Genomic DNA, 13,679 nt, shown 5'->3' with positions numbered 1-13,679 from the left:
TCAGTGGTACATGACACTGGCGAGACTATATCTGAGTACTGTATACAGTATTGGTCTCCTTATTTAAGGAAGGATGTATTTGCATTAGACTCAGTTCAGAGAACGTTTATTAAGCTCATACCAGGAATGAGCAGGCTGTCTTGTGAGGAAAGATTGGACAGGCTTGTCTTATATCCGCTGGAGTTTAGAAGAGTAAGAGACGACTTGATTGAAACATATAAGATCCTGAGGGTCTTGACAGTGTGGATGTGGAGAGGATGTTTCCTCTTGTGGGAGAATCTAGAACTAGGGGTCACTGTTTAAAAATAAGAGAATGCCCATTTAAGACAGAGATGAGGAGAAATCTTTTCTGAGGGTCGTGAGTCTTTGGAACTCCCTTCTTTAAAAGGCACTGGAAGAAGAGATAGATGGATTCTTGATGAACAAGAAGATGAAAAGTTATCAGGGTGAGGCAGAAGGTTCCAATCAGATCAGCCATGCAGCACTGTAATTTCTTGAGAAACACACCCACACAGACCTTATGAATTAGCAGATGCGCTCTCCTAAGAGCTAACCAGTGTCTGCAGAGACTGGAGATCTTGTCAATAAGCAGTCAATAGGAAGTGCAAAGAAAATTTATTCAATGGTCAAGAGGCTGAGTGACCTACTCCTGCTCCTAATCCTAATACCCATGTTCATATATTTGCTTAATTGACCTTCCTCGCAACTTATTACATGTATGTAACACTTTGGAAAATAGTTCTGCTAAAAGTACTAATTTTAAAATCAACTCTCCTAGATTTTGAATCCTTTAAGTTGAACCAGGTTTTGCCCATCCTTTTGGTAATTTTGAAAACAACTTTTTTGTAGGAGTTTGACCTATCTTGGTCAGTCCTATGAGCTCATGTATCAAACTCTATTTCAAATGGATGGCATTGTACATGGATCTCCTCATAATGTGTTGTGTATAACTCCAGGGACCATGTTTTACACCATTTGAATTTCCTCAGCTGAATTTTCTTTGCACTTCATATTGACTGCTCATTGACGAAATTTCCAGCCTCTGCAGACACCTGTTAGTCCTTCGGAAAGAGCATCTGTTAATTTATCAGGTCTGTATAGGTGTTTGTGTTTCTCAAGAAATTACAGCGCAGCAATTGGGTGATGATCCTTCAGAGAAATATCAGGCTAGGATATTATTTGCAGGATAAGCGTGTAAGGTATAAAGCAGCACTCTCTATCTTTGGTAATTAAATGAGTTTTGAGATTCCTAGCTCGAGTTGAGTGTGCATCATGGAGTGAGCTGATAACTGAGTGAGACTAAGGACTTTGAAAGTGGGAATATGGTGAGAGTTGGGGGTTCAGTCGTTATTAGGAGATGAGCTGTAGTTAAGTGCTATAGAATATGTGCTTTTCAGTGAACTGAAATATTTGGTTTTAACTGGAATTCGTTGTGTAGATTCACTCGGATGCTTTCTGTAATGAAGAAATGTAGGTATGCAAAAAGTCTGGAAAAGCTGGACCTTTGATTTAGCAAATACAGTAAGGGGACGATGTGATGGCAGTGTTGAAAGGTTGTAACTGGGTTGATGGAAGCAGGCTGTTGCCAGTGATTTGAGAGATCAAGAATGAGCTGTCATAAATACAAGATTAAAGACGAGAGATTTGGAACAGCGAGCAGGAAAAAGTTCTTCATATGGAGATTTATGTTGATTTTGATCAGTGGTTGAGGCAGCAATTATGTCATAGAAACATAGAAACTAGGAGCAGGAATGGACCCTTCGAACCTGCTCTGCCATTCATTATGATTGTGGCTGATCATCCAACTCAATAGCCTGCTCCTGCTTTCTCCCCATATCCTTTGATCCCTTTCACCCCAAGAGCTATATCTAACTCCTTCTTGAAAACATAGTGTTTTGGTCTCAACTGCTTTCTGTGGTAACTAATTCCACAGGCTCACCGCTCTCTAGGTGAAGAAATTTCTCCTCATCTCAGTCCTAAATGGTCTACCCCATATCCTCTGTGACGCCTGGTTCTGAACTCCCCCACCATCGGGAACATCCTTCCTGCATTTACCCTGTCTAGTCCTGTTAGAGTTTTATAGGTTTCTATGAGATCCCCCCTCATTCTTCTGAACCCCAGCGAATATAATCCTAATTGACTCAATCTCTCCTTATATTTCAGTCCCACCATCCCAGGAATCAGTCGGGTAAACCTTTGCTGCACTTCCTCTATAGCAAGTACACCCTTCCTTAGATAAGAAGACCAAAACTACACACAGTATTCCAGGTCTGGTCTCACCAAGGCCCTGTACAATTGCAGCAAGACATTCCTGTTCCTGTACTCGAATCCTCTGGCTATGAAGGCCAACATACCATTTGCCTTCTTTACCGCCTGCTGCACCTGCATGCTTACCTTCAGCGACTGGTGTACAAGGACACCCAGGCCTCGTTGCGCATTCCCCTCTCTCAATTTATAGCCATTCAGATAATAATCTGCCTTCCTCTTTTTGCTACCAAAGTGGATAACCTCACATTTGTCCACATTATACTGCATCTGCCATGCACTTGCCCACTCATTCAGCTTGCCCAAATCACACTGAATCATCTCTGCATCCTCCTCACAGCTTACCCTCCCACCTAGCTTTGTGTCATCTGCAAATTTGGAGACATTACATTTAGTTCCCTCATCTAAATCATTAATATATATTGTGAATAACTGGGGTCCCAGCACCGATCCCTGCGGTACCCCATTATTGGTATTATCTTGAATGTCAACATTCAAGATAAGATTGGATAGGTGGATTGAGAAAAAGGGACATAAGAATAAGACAAGTAAGTGTGATTGGGACTGTTTGCTCACATGGAGCAAAACTGTTAATGTGGGCTGAGTGATTTCTTCCCATGTGACTCCTATATGCGTCTATGTGGAAATATAAACCACCATCAACATACAAGAGGACGAAGCCACATGCTGGAATTTTAAATTGAGCACTGAGAATGTACCATTGGTCATTGTTAGCCCTCCCAAATTTATCCATACAGTATTTCATGTGTATCAAAACAAACCAAATGCTTCCTCAGTTGGGTTAGTATGTCTGCCTCAATTTGCACCAAAGGCTTTGAGCTCTATGCAGAATGCAATAGTCCATTTGTGGTTGCTAATACTCAATTGTTTTCATAAAATCCATGTTACTTAAATGTGATGGATGCCGCACCTTCCAAATTTGTTGAAATGCTCCAGTTAGGAATTGCTGCTCACCTTTTGTTCTGGGTAATGTGGAAAGTGCAGTAAACTCAAGAAAACCAGTTCAAGGCCAATGCATTTCAAAGTGCAGTGAAATCACATTATACCATGTTATTCTTAAGTCATATAAGAAATTGCTGTGTGCTTTGAACAAAATTGCAACAATTCTCCATTTAGATTCTAGACCTCTTATCCTGCAGTTTCCTCCAGCGATTAGATTCCATAATTTTGAAGGTGGTCAGGGTTTGATGTTGGCAAAACATGGCTGAGAAGTAAAGGAAAAGGAAGGACTTGCATCTGTATGGCATATTTCACAGCCTCGGGACATCCCAAAGCACTTCAAGTGTAAAGTACTTTTGGAGTGAATTTACTGTTGTAATTGTGAAACACTGCAACCACATCAAGTTCCCACAAACTGCAATGCGATAAATGTACAAGTAATCCATTTTAGTGATGTTGGTTGAGGATTATACATTGGCCAGAACACAGTCAAGAGCGCCACTGCTCCTTACCAAATAATCTTTGGATCTTTTCTGTTCACCTGAGCAGCCTGACAGGCCCTCTTACTCAACATCTCATCTGAAGAGGCGGCACCTCCACATGTGCAGTTCTTCAGTACTGGGCTGAAATGTCAGCTTGGTTTAAGTCTCTGGAGTGAGACTTCAACTGACAACCTTCTGACTCACGGGTAAGAGTGTCACCCCTAAGCCACAGCTGATGCATTAAACCATGTTATAGAATTGAAGGGAGAAAAGGAAGCCATAGCAGGTCACTGACATTCCATGACCATTCTTTTGTTTCCAGAGGATTTAAGGAAGGCTTTGGAAGAAGATGCTGCTCTTTTGAAGGCCACAGTGGAAGCAGAGGAAGCAAAGAAACTGCAAGTATGAAAATCACGTTTATTTAAATTTTAGGAAAGTTTTGTTCTTTGGCAGCCAAGTAACATCTGTGTCAACAGTACAGTGAAGCAAAAATCATTAGACTGTCACCTGAAGCTTGATCAGAATCGGATCATTTCAATTGGGAATTGATATATTAAAAAAGACTCCATGATATATGAAAAAAGGTTCCATCCACTTTGTTCCAGCCATTCTCATTATTGCAATAGATAATAACAGTAGAGTTCCAGTCTACTCATGTGGGCTCAGTCATCTGTTCTTCTATACATGCTAAACTTGCAATTAGAATCCTAGAGCAATATAGCGCTGAAGGAGGCCTTGTTTCTTTCTTAAAAGCAAAAAACTGCGGATGCTGGAAATCCAAAACAAAAACAAAAATACCTGGCAAAACTCAGCAGGTCTGGCAGCATCTGTGGAGAGAAGCACAATTAATGTTTCGAGTCCGAATGACCCTTCAACAGAACTAAGTAAAAATAGAAGAGAGGTGAAATATAAGCTGGTTTAAGGGGGTTTGGACAAGTAGAGCTGGATCACTGACCCTCTATCCAGCTCTAATTGTTTCTCCTCTACACCCCCCCCCACCCCACCACCCACCCCCTTAAACCAGCTTATATTTCACCTCTCTTCCATTTTTACTTAGTTCTGTTGAAGGGTCATTTGGATTTGAAACGTTAACTGTGCTCCTCTCCGCAGATGCTGCCAGACCTGCTGAGTTTTTCCAGGTATTTTTGTTTTTGTCTTGCTTCTTTCTTTATCCCTTCATGTTGCATTCAAATAGTTTTTTAAGTTGCCATTCACACCTCATTTGGAGACAACCTTTGTTTTTTTACTATGTCCATTACCACTCTCTTTGCCTGTTGCATCATGGAATCTTTTGTTATTTAATCTTACGAAACTGGGCACTGGAGTTTCTGTAGCTGTAGTTATTGTCTAAGGACTGCAGCTGCTCTTATCTCTGTAGCATCACTCAACAGAGCTTAACTTTCATCCATGCCTTTCTTTGTTGCCTCCGGGCTTGATTATTCCAATGCTGTTACAGCAAGCCTCCCATCTTCCATCCTACATAACGTTAGTTACAAATCTCTGCTGCCTGTACCTTAGTTTGCACCAAGCCATCTATCATCTCCATGCTTACTTGACCTACACTGGCTCCTGATCTGCCAACACCTCAATTTTAAAATGCTTATCCTTGTTCTCAAACTTCTTGCCTCTCCCTATCTCTGTACCTTTCTCTAGCCCTGTAATCTTCCAAAACAAAAACAGAATTACCTGGAAAAACTCAGCAGGTCTGGCAGCATCGGCGGAGAAGAAAAGAGTTGACGTTTCGAGTCCTCATGACCCTTCGACAGAACTTGAGTTCGAGTCCAGGAAAGAGCTGAAATATAAGCTGGTTTAAGGTGTGTGTGTGGGGGGCGGAGAGATAGAGAGACAGAGAGGTGGAGGGGGTTGGTGTGGTTGTAGGGACAAACAAGCAGTGATAGAAGCAGATCATCAAAAGATGTCAACGACAATAGTACAATAGAACACATAGGTGTTAAAGTTAAAGTTGGTGATATTATCTAAACGAATGTGCTAATTAAGAATGGATGGTAGGGCACTCAAGGTATAGCTCTAGTGAGTTTTTTTTTAATAATGGAAATAGGTGGGAAAAGGAAAATCTTTATAATTTATTGGAAAAAAAAAAGAAGGGGGAAACAGAAAGGGGGTGGGGATGGGGGAGGGAGCTCACGACCTAAAGTTGTTGAATTCAATATTCAGTCCGGAAGGCTGTAAAGTCCCTAGTCGGAAGATGAGGTGTTGTTCCTCCAGTTTGCGTTGGGCTTCACTGGAACAATGCAGCAAGCCAAGGACAGACATGTGGGCAAGAGAGCAGGGTGGAGTGTTAAAATGGCAAGCGACAGGGAGGTTTGGGTCATTCTTGCGGACAGACCGCAGGTGTTCTGCAAAGCGGTCATTTGGTCCCAAACGTAAGCTGGGCGACCGCTTTGCAGAACACCTGCGGTCTGTCCGCAAGAATGACCCAAACCTCCCTGTCGCTTGCCATTTTAAAACTCCACCCTGCTCTCTTGCCCACATGTCTGTCCTTGGCTTGCTGCATTGTTCCAGTGAAGCCCAACGCAAACTGGAGGAACAACACCTCATCTTCCGACTAGGCACTTTACAGACTTCCGGACTGAAGATTGAATTCAACAACTTTAGGTCGTGAGCTCCCTCCCCCATCCCCACCCCCTTTCTGTTTCCCCCTTCTTTTTTTTTCCAATAAATTATAAAGATTTTCCTTTTCCCACCTATTTCCATTATTAAAAAAAAACTCACTAGAGCTATACCTTGAGTGCCCTACCATCCATTCTTAATTAGCACATTCGTTTAGATAATATCACCAACTTTAACTTTAACACCTATGTGTTCTATTGTACTATTGTCGTTGACATCTTTTGATGATCTGCTTCTATCACTGCTTGTTTGTCCCTACAACCACACCAACCCCCTCCACCTCTCTGTCTCTCTATCTCTCCGCCCCCCCACACACACACCTTAAACCAGCTTATATTTCAGCTCTTTCCTGGACTCGAACTCAAGTTCTGTCGAAGGGTCATGAGGACTCGAAACGTCAACTCTTTTCTTCTCCGCCGATGCTGCCAGACCTGCTGAGTTTTTCCAGGTAATTCTGTTTTTGTTTTGGATTTCCAGCATCCGCAGTTTTTTTGTTTTTATCTCTGTAATCTTCCTGGCCTGTTGTGATTTGAATCACTCCACCATTCAGCTACCCAGGCCCCAAATTCCAGAATCCCCACACTAAACCTTTCTCTTCTCTATTTCTCTCTTTTTCTTACTTTAAGACGCTCTTTAAAACCTATTCCCTTGGCCAAACTTTTGCTCATCTGTCCTGCTTTCTCCTCCTATGACTCGGTGTCAAAAATGTTTCTATTGATAATGCTCTTGTAGCAAAATGTTCCAAGGTTCTTAATGTTAAATGCACTATACAAAATTCAAGTTGTTATCATGGCGTAATGGAGAACATCAGCATCAACTTGTTTTATTTTAACAGAACAGGCAAAAGGAGTGGGAGGAACAGTGCAGGCAGCGCATTGAGAAGCAGGAACAGGCAATGTCTGCACAGCATCAAACCGAGCTGGAAGGATGGGGCAGGAAGATGGAGAAGCTACAGAATGAACTTGAAGCAATCCATAATGAAATAGAAGAACGACAAGCATTTGAGAAAAGTAAGAGCAAATCGTGCTGTTAAGTTAGATGGGAAAAGATGGGAGGAAGCTCAAGTGGGCCATAAATGCTTGTATGGACCGTTTGGGTGGAATAAGCTGTTTCTATGCTGTGTATTCTATGTGCAAGTTCAGGTCATTATAAGCAGTGGTTCCAGTACTGACTCATTAAGGAATCATAGAACTAAAGTACAGCACAGTAGCAAGCTGTTGGTCTGATGAGTCTGTGCCAGCTCTTTCAAAGAAACTGCAATTAGAGCTACTCCCTCCTACTTTTCCCATATCCCTGCAACTTTTTCTTCAACTATTTATTGAATTCTCTTTGGAAGACTACTACTGAATCTATATCTGCCACCGTAGCAGGAAGTGCATTCCAAATTCTAAACAGTTTGCTGTTCATGTCACCTCTTGCAGTTTTTGTGACAAAAATTCTGCCCTCTGGTTATTGACTATTAACAATTTAAATAGGATAAACAAACACCTCTACCAAATCTCCTCTTAATTTTTTCTGCTCCAAGGAGAACAACTCCAGCCTCTCCTTTTAACTATAATCCCTCATCCCTGGAATCCTTATAAATCCCTCTGCACTTTCTCCAAAGCCTTCACATGCTTCTAAAGCATCCAAGCTTCAGATGGAGCCAAATTTTTATTTTATATAAGTGTAGCATTATTTTCTGGCTGTGTACTTCATGCCTCAAATTATATAGACCAGGGTCCCAAATGCTTTGTTAATGTGTTCTGCCAACTTCAAAGATTTGTGCACAGGCATCCCTAAGATCCGCTGTTCTTGTATCCCCTTTAAAATTGTAGATTGAGTTTCAATCGCCCCTCCTCATTCAGTGTATCTGCACTGAATTGCATTTGCCTTGGTTCCACATGCTTCATGAAGTTTTTACTGTCTTTTTCACAGTTTACTATACTTCCAAGTTTTGTGTCACTGGCAGACTTTGGAATTGTGCCCGGTACCCCAAAGTTGAAGTTATTAATGTATGTCAAAAACAGCAGTGGTCCAAGCACTGAACCTTGGGGAACCATTCCCTTCCTCCAGTTGGAAAAACAACCTTTCACAACAAGTCTGATTTTTTTATCTCTTCGCCAATTTTGCGTCCGTGCTACTACTGCCCGTTTTTATTGCAAGTGCATCAAGTTTGCTAACAAGCATGATATGTGTAACTTTATTAAACATCTTTTGGAAGTCCATATAAAAACTGCCACTCACAACTCTTGATTTTTTTTATCCCTTCGCCAATTTTGTATCCATGCTGCTATTGCCCATTTTTATCACAAGGGCTTCAAGTTTGCTAATGAGCATAATGTGTGTTGCTTTACCAAATGCCTTTTGGAAGTCCATTTATCCAAATTCAAGCGCACTGACCTTAATTACCCTCTGGTACCTACTCAAAACAACTCTGTCAAGTTAGTCAAGCATAATTTGCCCTTATCAAGTCATGCTTGTCCAACTGGATGTTAATTTTTCCTGGATTGGTGTTTCTAAATGCTTTCCCACCAGTAATGTTAAATTGGCAGTCCTGTAATTGTCAGGTGTATCCTTCTCCCGTTTTTGAACAAGAATGTAATATTTGCAACTCTAGTCCTTTGGCACTAATCTGTATCCAAGGTGAATTGGAAGATTTTGACCACTACCTTCCACGATTTCTACCCTTACTTCCTTCAATAAGCCAGGATGAATCCCATTTGGAGCAGGTGACTTATGCACCTTAAGTTGCCTTTCTATCATCTCTTTATTTTTATTGCATCAGTATTCCGGCAACCTCCGTGTTTACCATGGTTTTGACAAAGTTCTCTTCCTTGGTAAGTATGCAATTAGTATTTCAGCCATACACTCTGCTTCCAAAATAGATTTCTATTTTCATCCCTTTTATGTTGTTCTCCCCATAGAAGACCTTTGACAGCTACCTAAAAGGGAATAAATACGATGTGTTCCCTATTGCCTTTGACCCTCCTATTTCCTTTTTCACTGCTCTACTTTTTATTTTCAATCTAATTCCCTTGTATTTATCAAGCTGGCATTTCTCATTTCTCCCCTTTTTTCTGCTTCATCCTGCTCTCTTACTCTCTCATCCAGCAGACTGTGGCATTTGTTGCATTCCCTTCCTTGTAGGAATATACCACCACTTCAAAGGCTGCACACTACTCTTACAATTCTTCAGGTCAGTCATTGACTCCAATTTACCAGATCAGATTTCTCCTCTATTAGCCCTCCTTCAGCTAAGTATTTTTATTCTAGATATCTCTTTGTCCTTTTCCATAACTAATCTAAATTGTACGATAATATGATCACTATTTCTGGGGTGCTCCCTGACTCAGGCATTCTCCACTTGACCCACTGCATTCCCCAGGACTAGACCCAGCAATGCTTGCTTCCTCGTTGGGTAGGAAGCATACTGATAGAGAAAATTCTCCAGTGCACTTCAGAAATTCCTCCCCTTCCCTGCCCTTAACGCAATAATTGTTACATTGAACAATAAAATCTCCTATTATCTCTACCCTATAGTTTCAGTAATTTTTTGACAAATCTGCTCCATCTCTTTGGTGGTCTGCAAAATATACCAAGTGGCATAACAGCTCCTTCATTGTTTCTCAACTCCAATCAAATAGATTCTGTCTTTGATCCCCCTCCTTCTGGCACTTAACTTCCCTGCTATTTTGTTTTTAAAAATTATGCAGAACCTATATAAAAATCTAGTTGTGTTGAATCCAGTTTTAGTAATGTCACTTGAGGAAGGATGCATAGACCCTTGAAAGTGTGCAGAGGGAATTTACAAAATTGTTCAGGATGAGGGAATTGAGCTGTAAGGTGAGGTTGGAGAAGCTAGGTTGTTCTCCAAAGGAGATTGAGGGGAAATTTGACAGAAGTTTTTTTATCCTTTCATGTGATGTGGGTGTTGTTGGCAAGGTGTTGCAAAGTATGCAATTAGTATTTCAGCCATACACTCTGCTTCCAAAATAGATTTCTATTTTCATCCCTTTTATGTTGTTCTCCCCATAGAAGACCTTTGGCAGCTACCTACTGCCTTACTAGTTCCCTTACTGCCTTTGTCCAACACCGTTATTGCCCATCCCTAATTTCCCTTGAGTGGCTTGCTAGGCCATTCCAGTGGGCAGTTAAGAGTCAACCACCTCGCTGTGGGTCTGGATTCACATGTAAGCCAGACCAGGCAAGGGCAACAGAATTTTTTCCCTAAAGGGCATTAGTGAACCAGATGGCTTTTTAGAGCAATTGGTGATAGTTTCGAGTCTAGGTTTATATTCCAGATGTATTAAATTCCACCAGCTACTGTAGTGGAATTTGAACCCATGTTCCCAGAACATTAACCTGGGCTTTTGTATTACTAGTGCAGTGATATTACCACTGCATCACCATCTTCCCATAAAGTATACACGTTTGTGATAAAGTAGACTAGGAAAAACTGTTCCCATCAGCTGATGTTACAAGGACTAGGGGACACAGATTTAAGGTTTTGGGCAAGAGACACTAGGGAATGTGAGGAAGAACATTTTTTTTAACGTAGCGAGTGGTAATCACCTGGAACTTTCTATGAAAGCGGTAGAAGCAGGGATGATCAATGATTTCAGAAGGAAATTGGGTAGGCACTTAATGGAGGAAAAGTGGGGGAATGTGACTCGAGTGGATTGCTCTACAGAGAGCTAGCGTGGTTTGGCCTCCTTCTGTGCTGTCATAACTCTGACTTTCAAATGTTCCAATGCAATAAATTATAGCTGATTGACAAATGATATAACCAAGATATCCAACTAGGCACTTTACAGCCTTCCGGACTGAATATTGAGTTCAACAATTTTAGATCATGAACTCTGTCCTCCATCCTCACCCCCTTTCCGATCCCCCTTTTTTCCAATAATTTATATAGATTTTTCTTTTCCCACCTATTTCCATTATTTTTAAATGTATTTCCATCCATTTTTTTCTCTACCTTTTAGCCTATTTCGATCCCTTCCCCCCCCTCACCACCCCCACTCGGGCTATCTATACCTTGCTCGTCCTGCTTTCTATCCTTAATGTCACCCATTAGCACATTCCTTCGATAATATCACCACCTTCAACACCTTTTTGTCTATGTCATCTTTTGGCAATCTCCATCTATCACTGGCCCTTTATCTAGCTGTACCTGTCCCACCCCCTCTTAAACCAGCTTATATTTCACCTCTTTTCTATTTTTACTTAGTTCTGATGAAGAGTCATACAGACTCGAAACGTTAACTGTGTTCCTCTCTGCAGATGCTGTCAGACCTGCTGAGTTTTTCCAGGTATTTTTATTTTTGTTTTGGATTTCCAGCATCCGCAGTTTTTTGCTTTTTACTTTAACCAAGATATTTGGTGCTCTTGATTGGCATTAGCACCTGTTGGTGGGTGGACGTGATGGAAATCTTGAATCAAGGGATCGGCTATATGCCCAGAGGTATATATGTAGGCATGTTTGAGTCTGTAGGTCTCTGAGACATTTTTGAAAGAAGGCAATCTAACCATTGGCAGTAAGTGTATGCATAATCACCTGTTTGAGTGGAAAAGCTTAAAGCTTTTCTTGTCAGATTGTTAAAGGTGTTTCAAAGCTCCCAACTCAGAAATTGGGTTAGATTTTTTTTGGATGACATTGTAATTTCTTGTGGAATGAGTGTGTAATGTTATACATCAGGAAAAGAAATCAATGATTCTGTCTGCTTGAAAATAGCTTAAGTGTTTGCCATTAAAATGCAAAAAGATAATTTTCCACATCCTATTTTCTGGGTGTTGGGATGAATAATTGACGACTTTTGAGCAACCAGTTTTTTCAAGCCTGTGTAGAAAATATGTAGAATTAATTCAAGTCAAAGATTTTTAGGCTGTATTGATCGATTAATTTTAAACAGAACCAATCTGTGGCTGACAGAGAAGTCCAAGTCTCCTAAACTCCAAATATTCAATGCCCTGATTTCTTCTTTCTTTCTCCCTTCTTCTTTCCTTTTGCTGAGCTCAGGCACATTGTCATCTCCTCTTAACTAGAGCCTCCAAAACTCTGAACTCCTTGCTTTCCCTTTAGCCTCATTTCCTAAATCTGTCTACAGTGAGCAGTCTTTTACAGCAGGAGCTTGGCATTAATTAACTACATGTGATATTGCGTTTTCTTGTCTTTGTTCCTATTCTGCTTGCTAGGCTTTGGCCATTTTTAATCTTATTTCCTCAATAAGAGTGTGGACAAAAGTAGTGGAATACTATATCAAGCACTGTTTCTTTTTAAGCCCACTTCAGAGTGCAGAATTTTCATCTGTGGAATGCAACTGGAATGCAAAATTTTTCCTGCTGCTTGCTTCATGCAACTATTAGCTTGTATATTGTTTGCTTTGAATAAAAGTCCAAAAGACTTGTTACAATGGGCAGGCTGAGTAAGTTAACTAATTTTTGTTCTTCCATGTGACCTTGCAGCTTAGAAATTTGTCTTTTTTTCTCCTCATGTTTTGTATTTCATCTAATGTAATAGTAGTTTCTTTGTTAATTTTGTGCTCATTTCAGTAAAGATGGTTACTAAGACTAGAACATCTTCCATTTTTGGTAACTAGCATTGTCATCAAACATTGTTAAAAAGTGCAGTAAGATAGTGATTAAATCTCATTACAATTGGCTTCAAGCCTGGTGGATCCTTCACTCTATCAGTGTGACTTAGTTTTTCACTCCAAATGCTTGTGTAACTGTAAAAGAAAAAAGTGGAGTGAAATTTCCTCGATCATGCTCTGTTATAGACGAGCGTCACAACTTGGAGAGCCTCCATCAGTCCAATTTGGCAAAACTTCAGGAACAGATTCAAGTAGAATTTCAACAGAAGCAGGAGCTGATGAAGGAACTTGATAAAAAAGAGAAGGACCATTGTGCAGTGGTGAGTAGAATTTGTTAATGTCCAGTTTGGGAATGACCTGGTTCAGCCTGACACAGTGGACAAGGAGAAAAATGGAGTTGCTGACCAGGGAGCAGGATTTATGATAATAACTGCGGATAGTGGATCAAGAATGTAAGAACATAAGAACTAGGAGCAGGAGCAGTCAATTCGGTCCCTCGAGCCTGCCCTGCCATTCAATATGATCATGGCTGATCCCATTTCGGCCTCAACTCCAATTTCCTACTCTCTCCCCATAACCTTTCAACCCGTTACTAATTGAAAATCTGTCTATCTCCTCCTCAAATTTATTCAGCACTCTGAGGTAATGAATTCCACAGATTCACGACCCTTTGAGAAAAGTAATTCCTCCTCATCTTTGATTTAAATCTACCACCCCTTAGCCTGAAACTATGGCCTCATGTTCTAGAATGCCCCAAAAGGGGAAA

The 13,679-nt window shown here is 40.8% G+C and overlaps 1 protein-coding gene across 8 annotated transcripts in view; it reads left to right on the top strand.

The window, feature by feature from the left end:
• The window catches only part of pcnt (pericentrin), a 316,492-nt gene that overhangs the window by 86,520 nt on the left and 216,293 nt on the right, over positions 1–13,679 (top strand). For all 8 annotated transcript variants that reach the window (XM_041200682.1, XM_041200684.1, XM_041200683.1 and 5 more), the window contains 3 exons: positions 4,030–4,109; positions 7,174–7,348; positions 13,100–13,233. In XM_041200682.1, coding sequence (XP_041056616.1) covers positions 4,030–4,109; positions 7,174–7,348; positions 13,100–13,233 — 389 coding nt within the window. The remainder of the gene's footprint in view (positions 1–4,029; positions 4,110–7,173; positions 7,349–13,099; positions 13,234–13,679) is intronic.

Source organism: Carcharodon carcharias, chromosome 12 (assembly GCF_017639515.1).
Source record: "Carcharodon carcharias isolate sCarCar2 chromosome 12, sCarCar2.pri, whole genome shotgun sequence".
Classification (NCBI taxonomy): domain Eukaryota; kingdom Metazoa; phylum Chordata; class Chondrichthyes; order Lamniformes; family Lamnidae; genus Carcharodon; species Carcharodon carcharias.
This window is presented reverse-complemented; position numbering and strand designations above follow the sequence as displayed.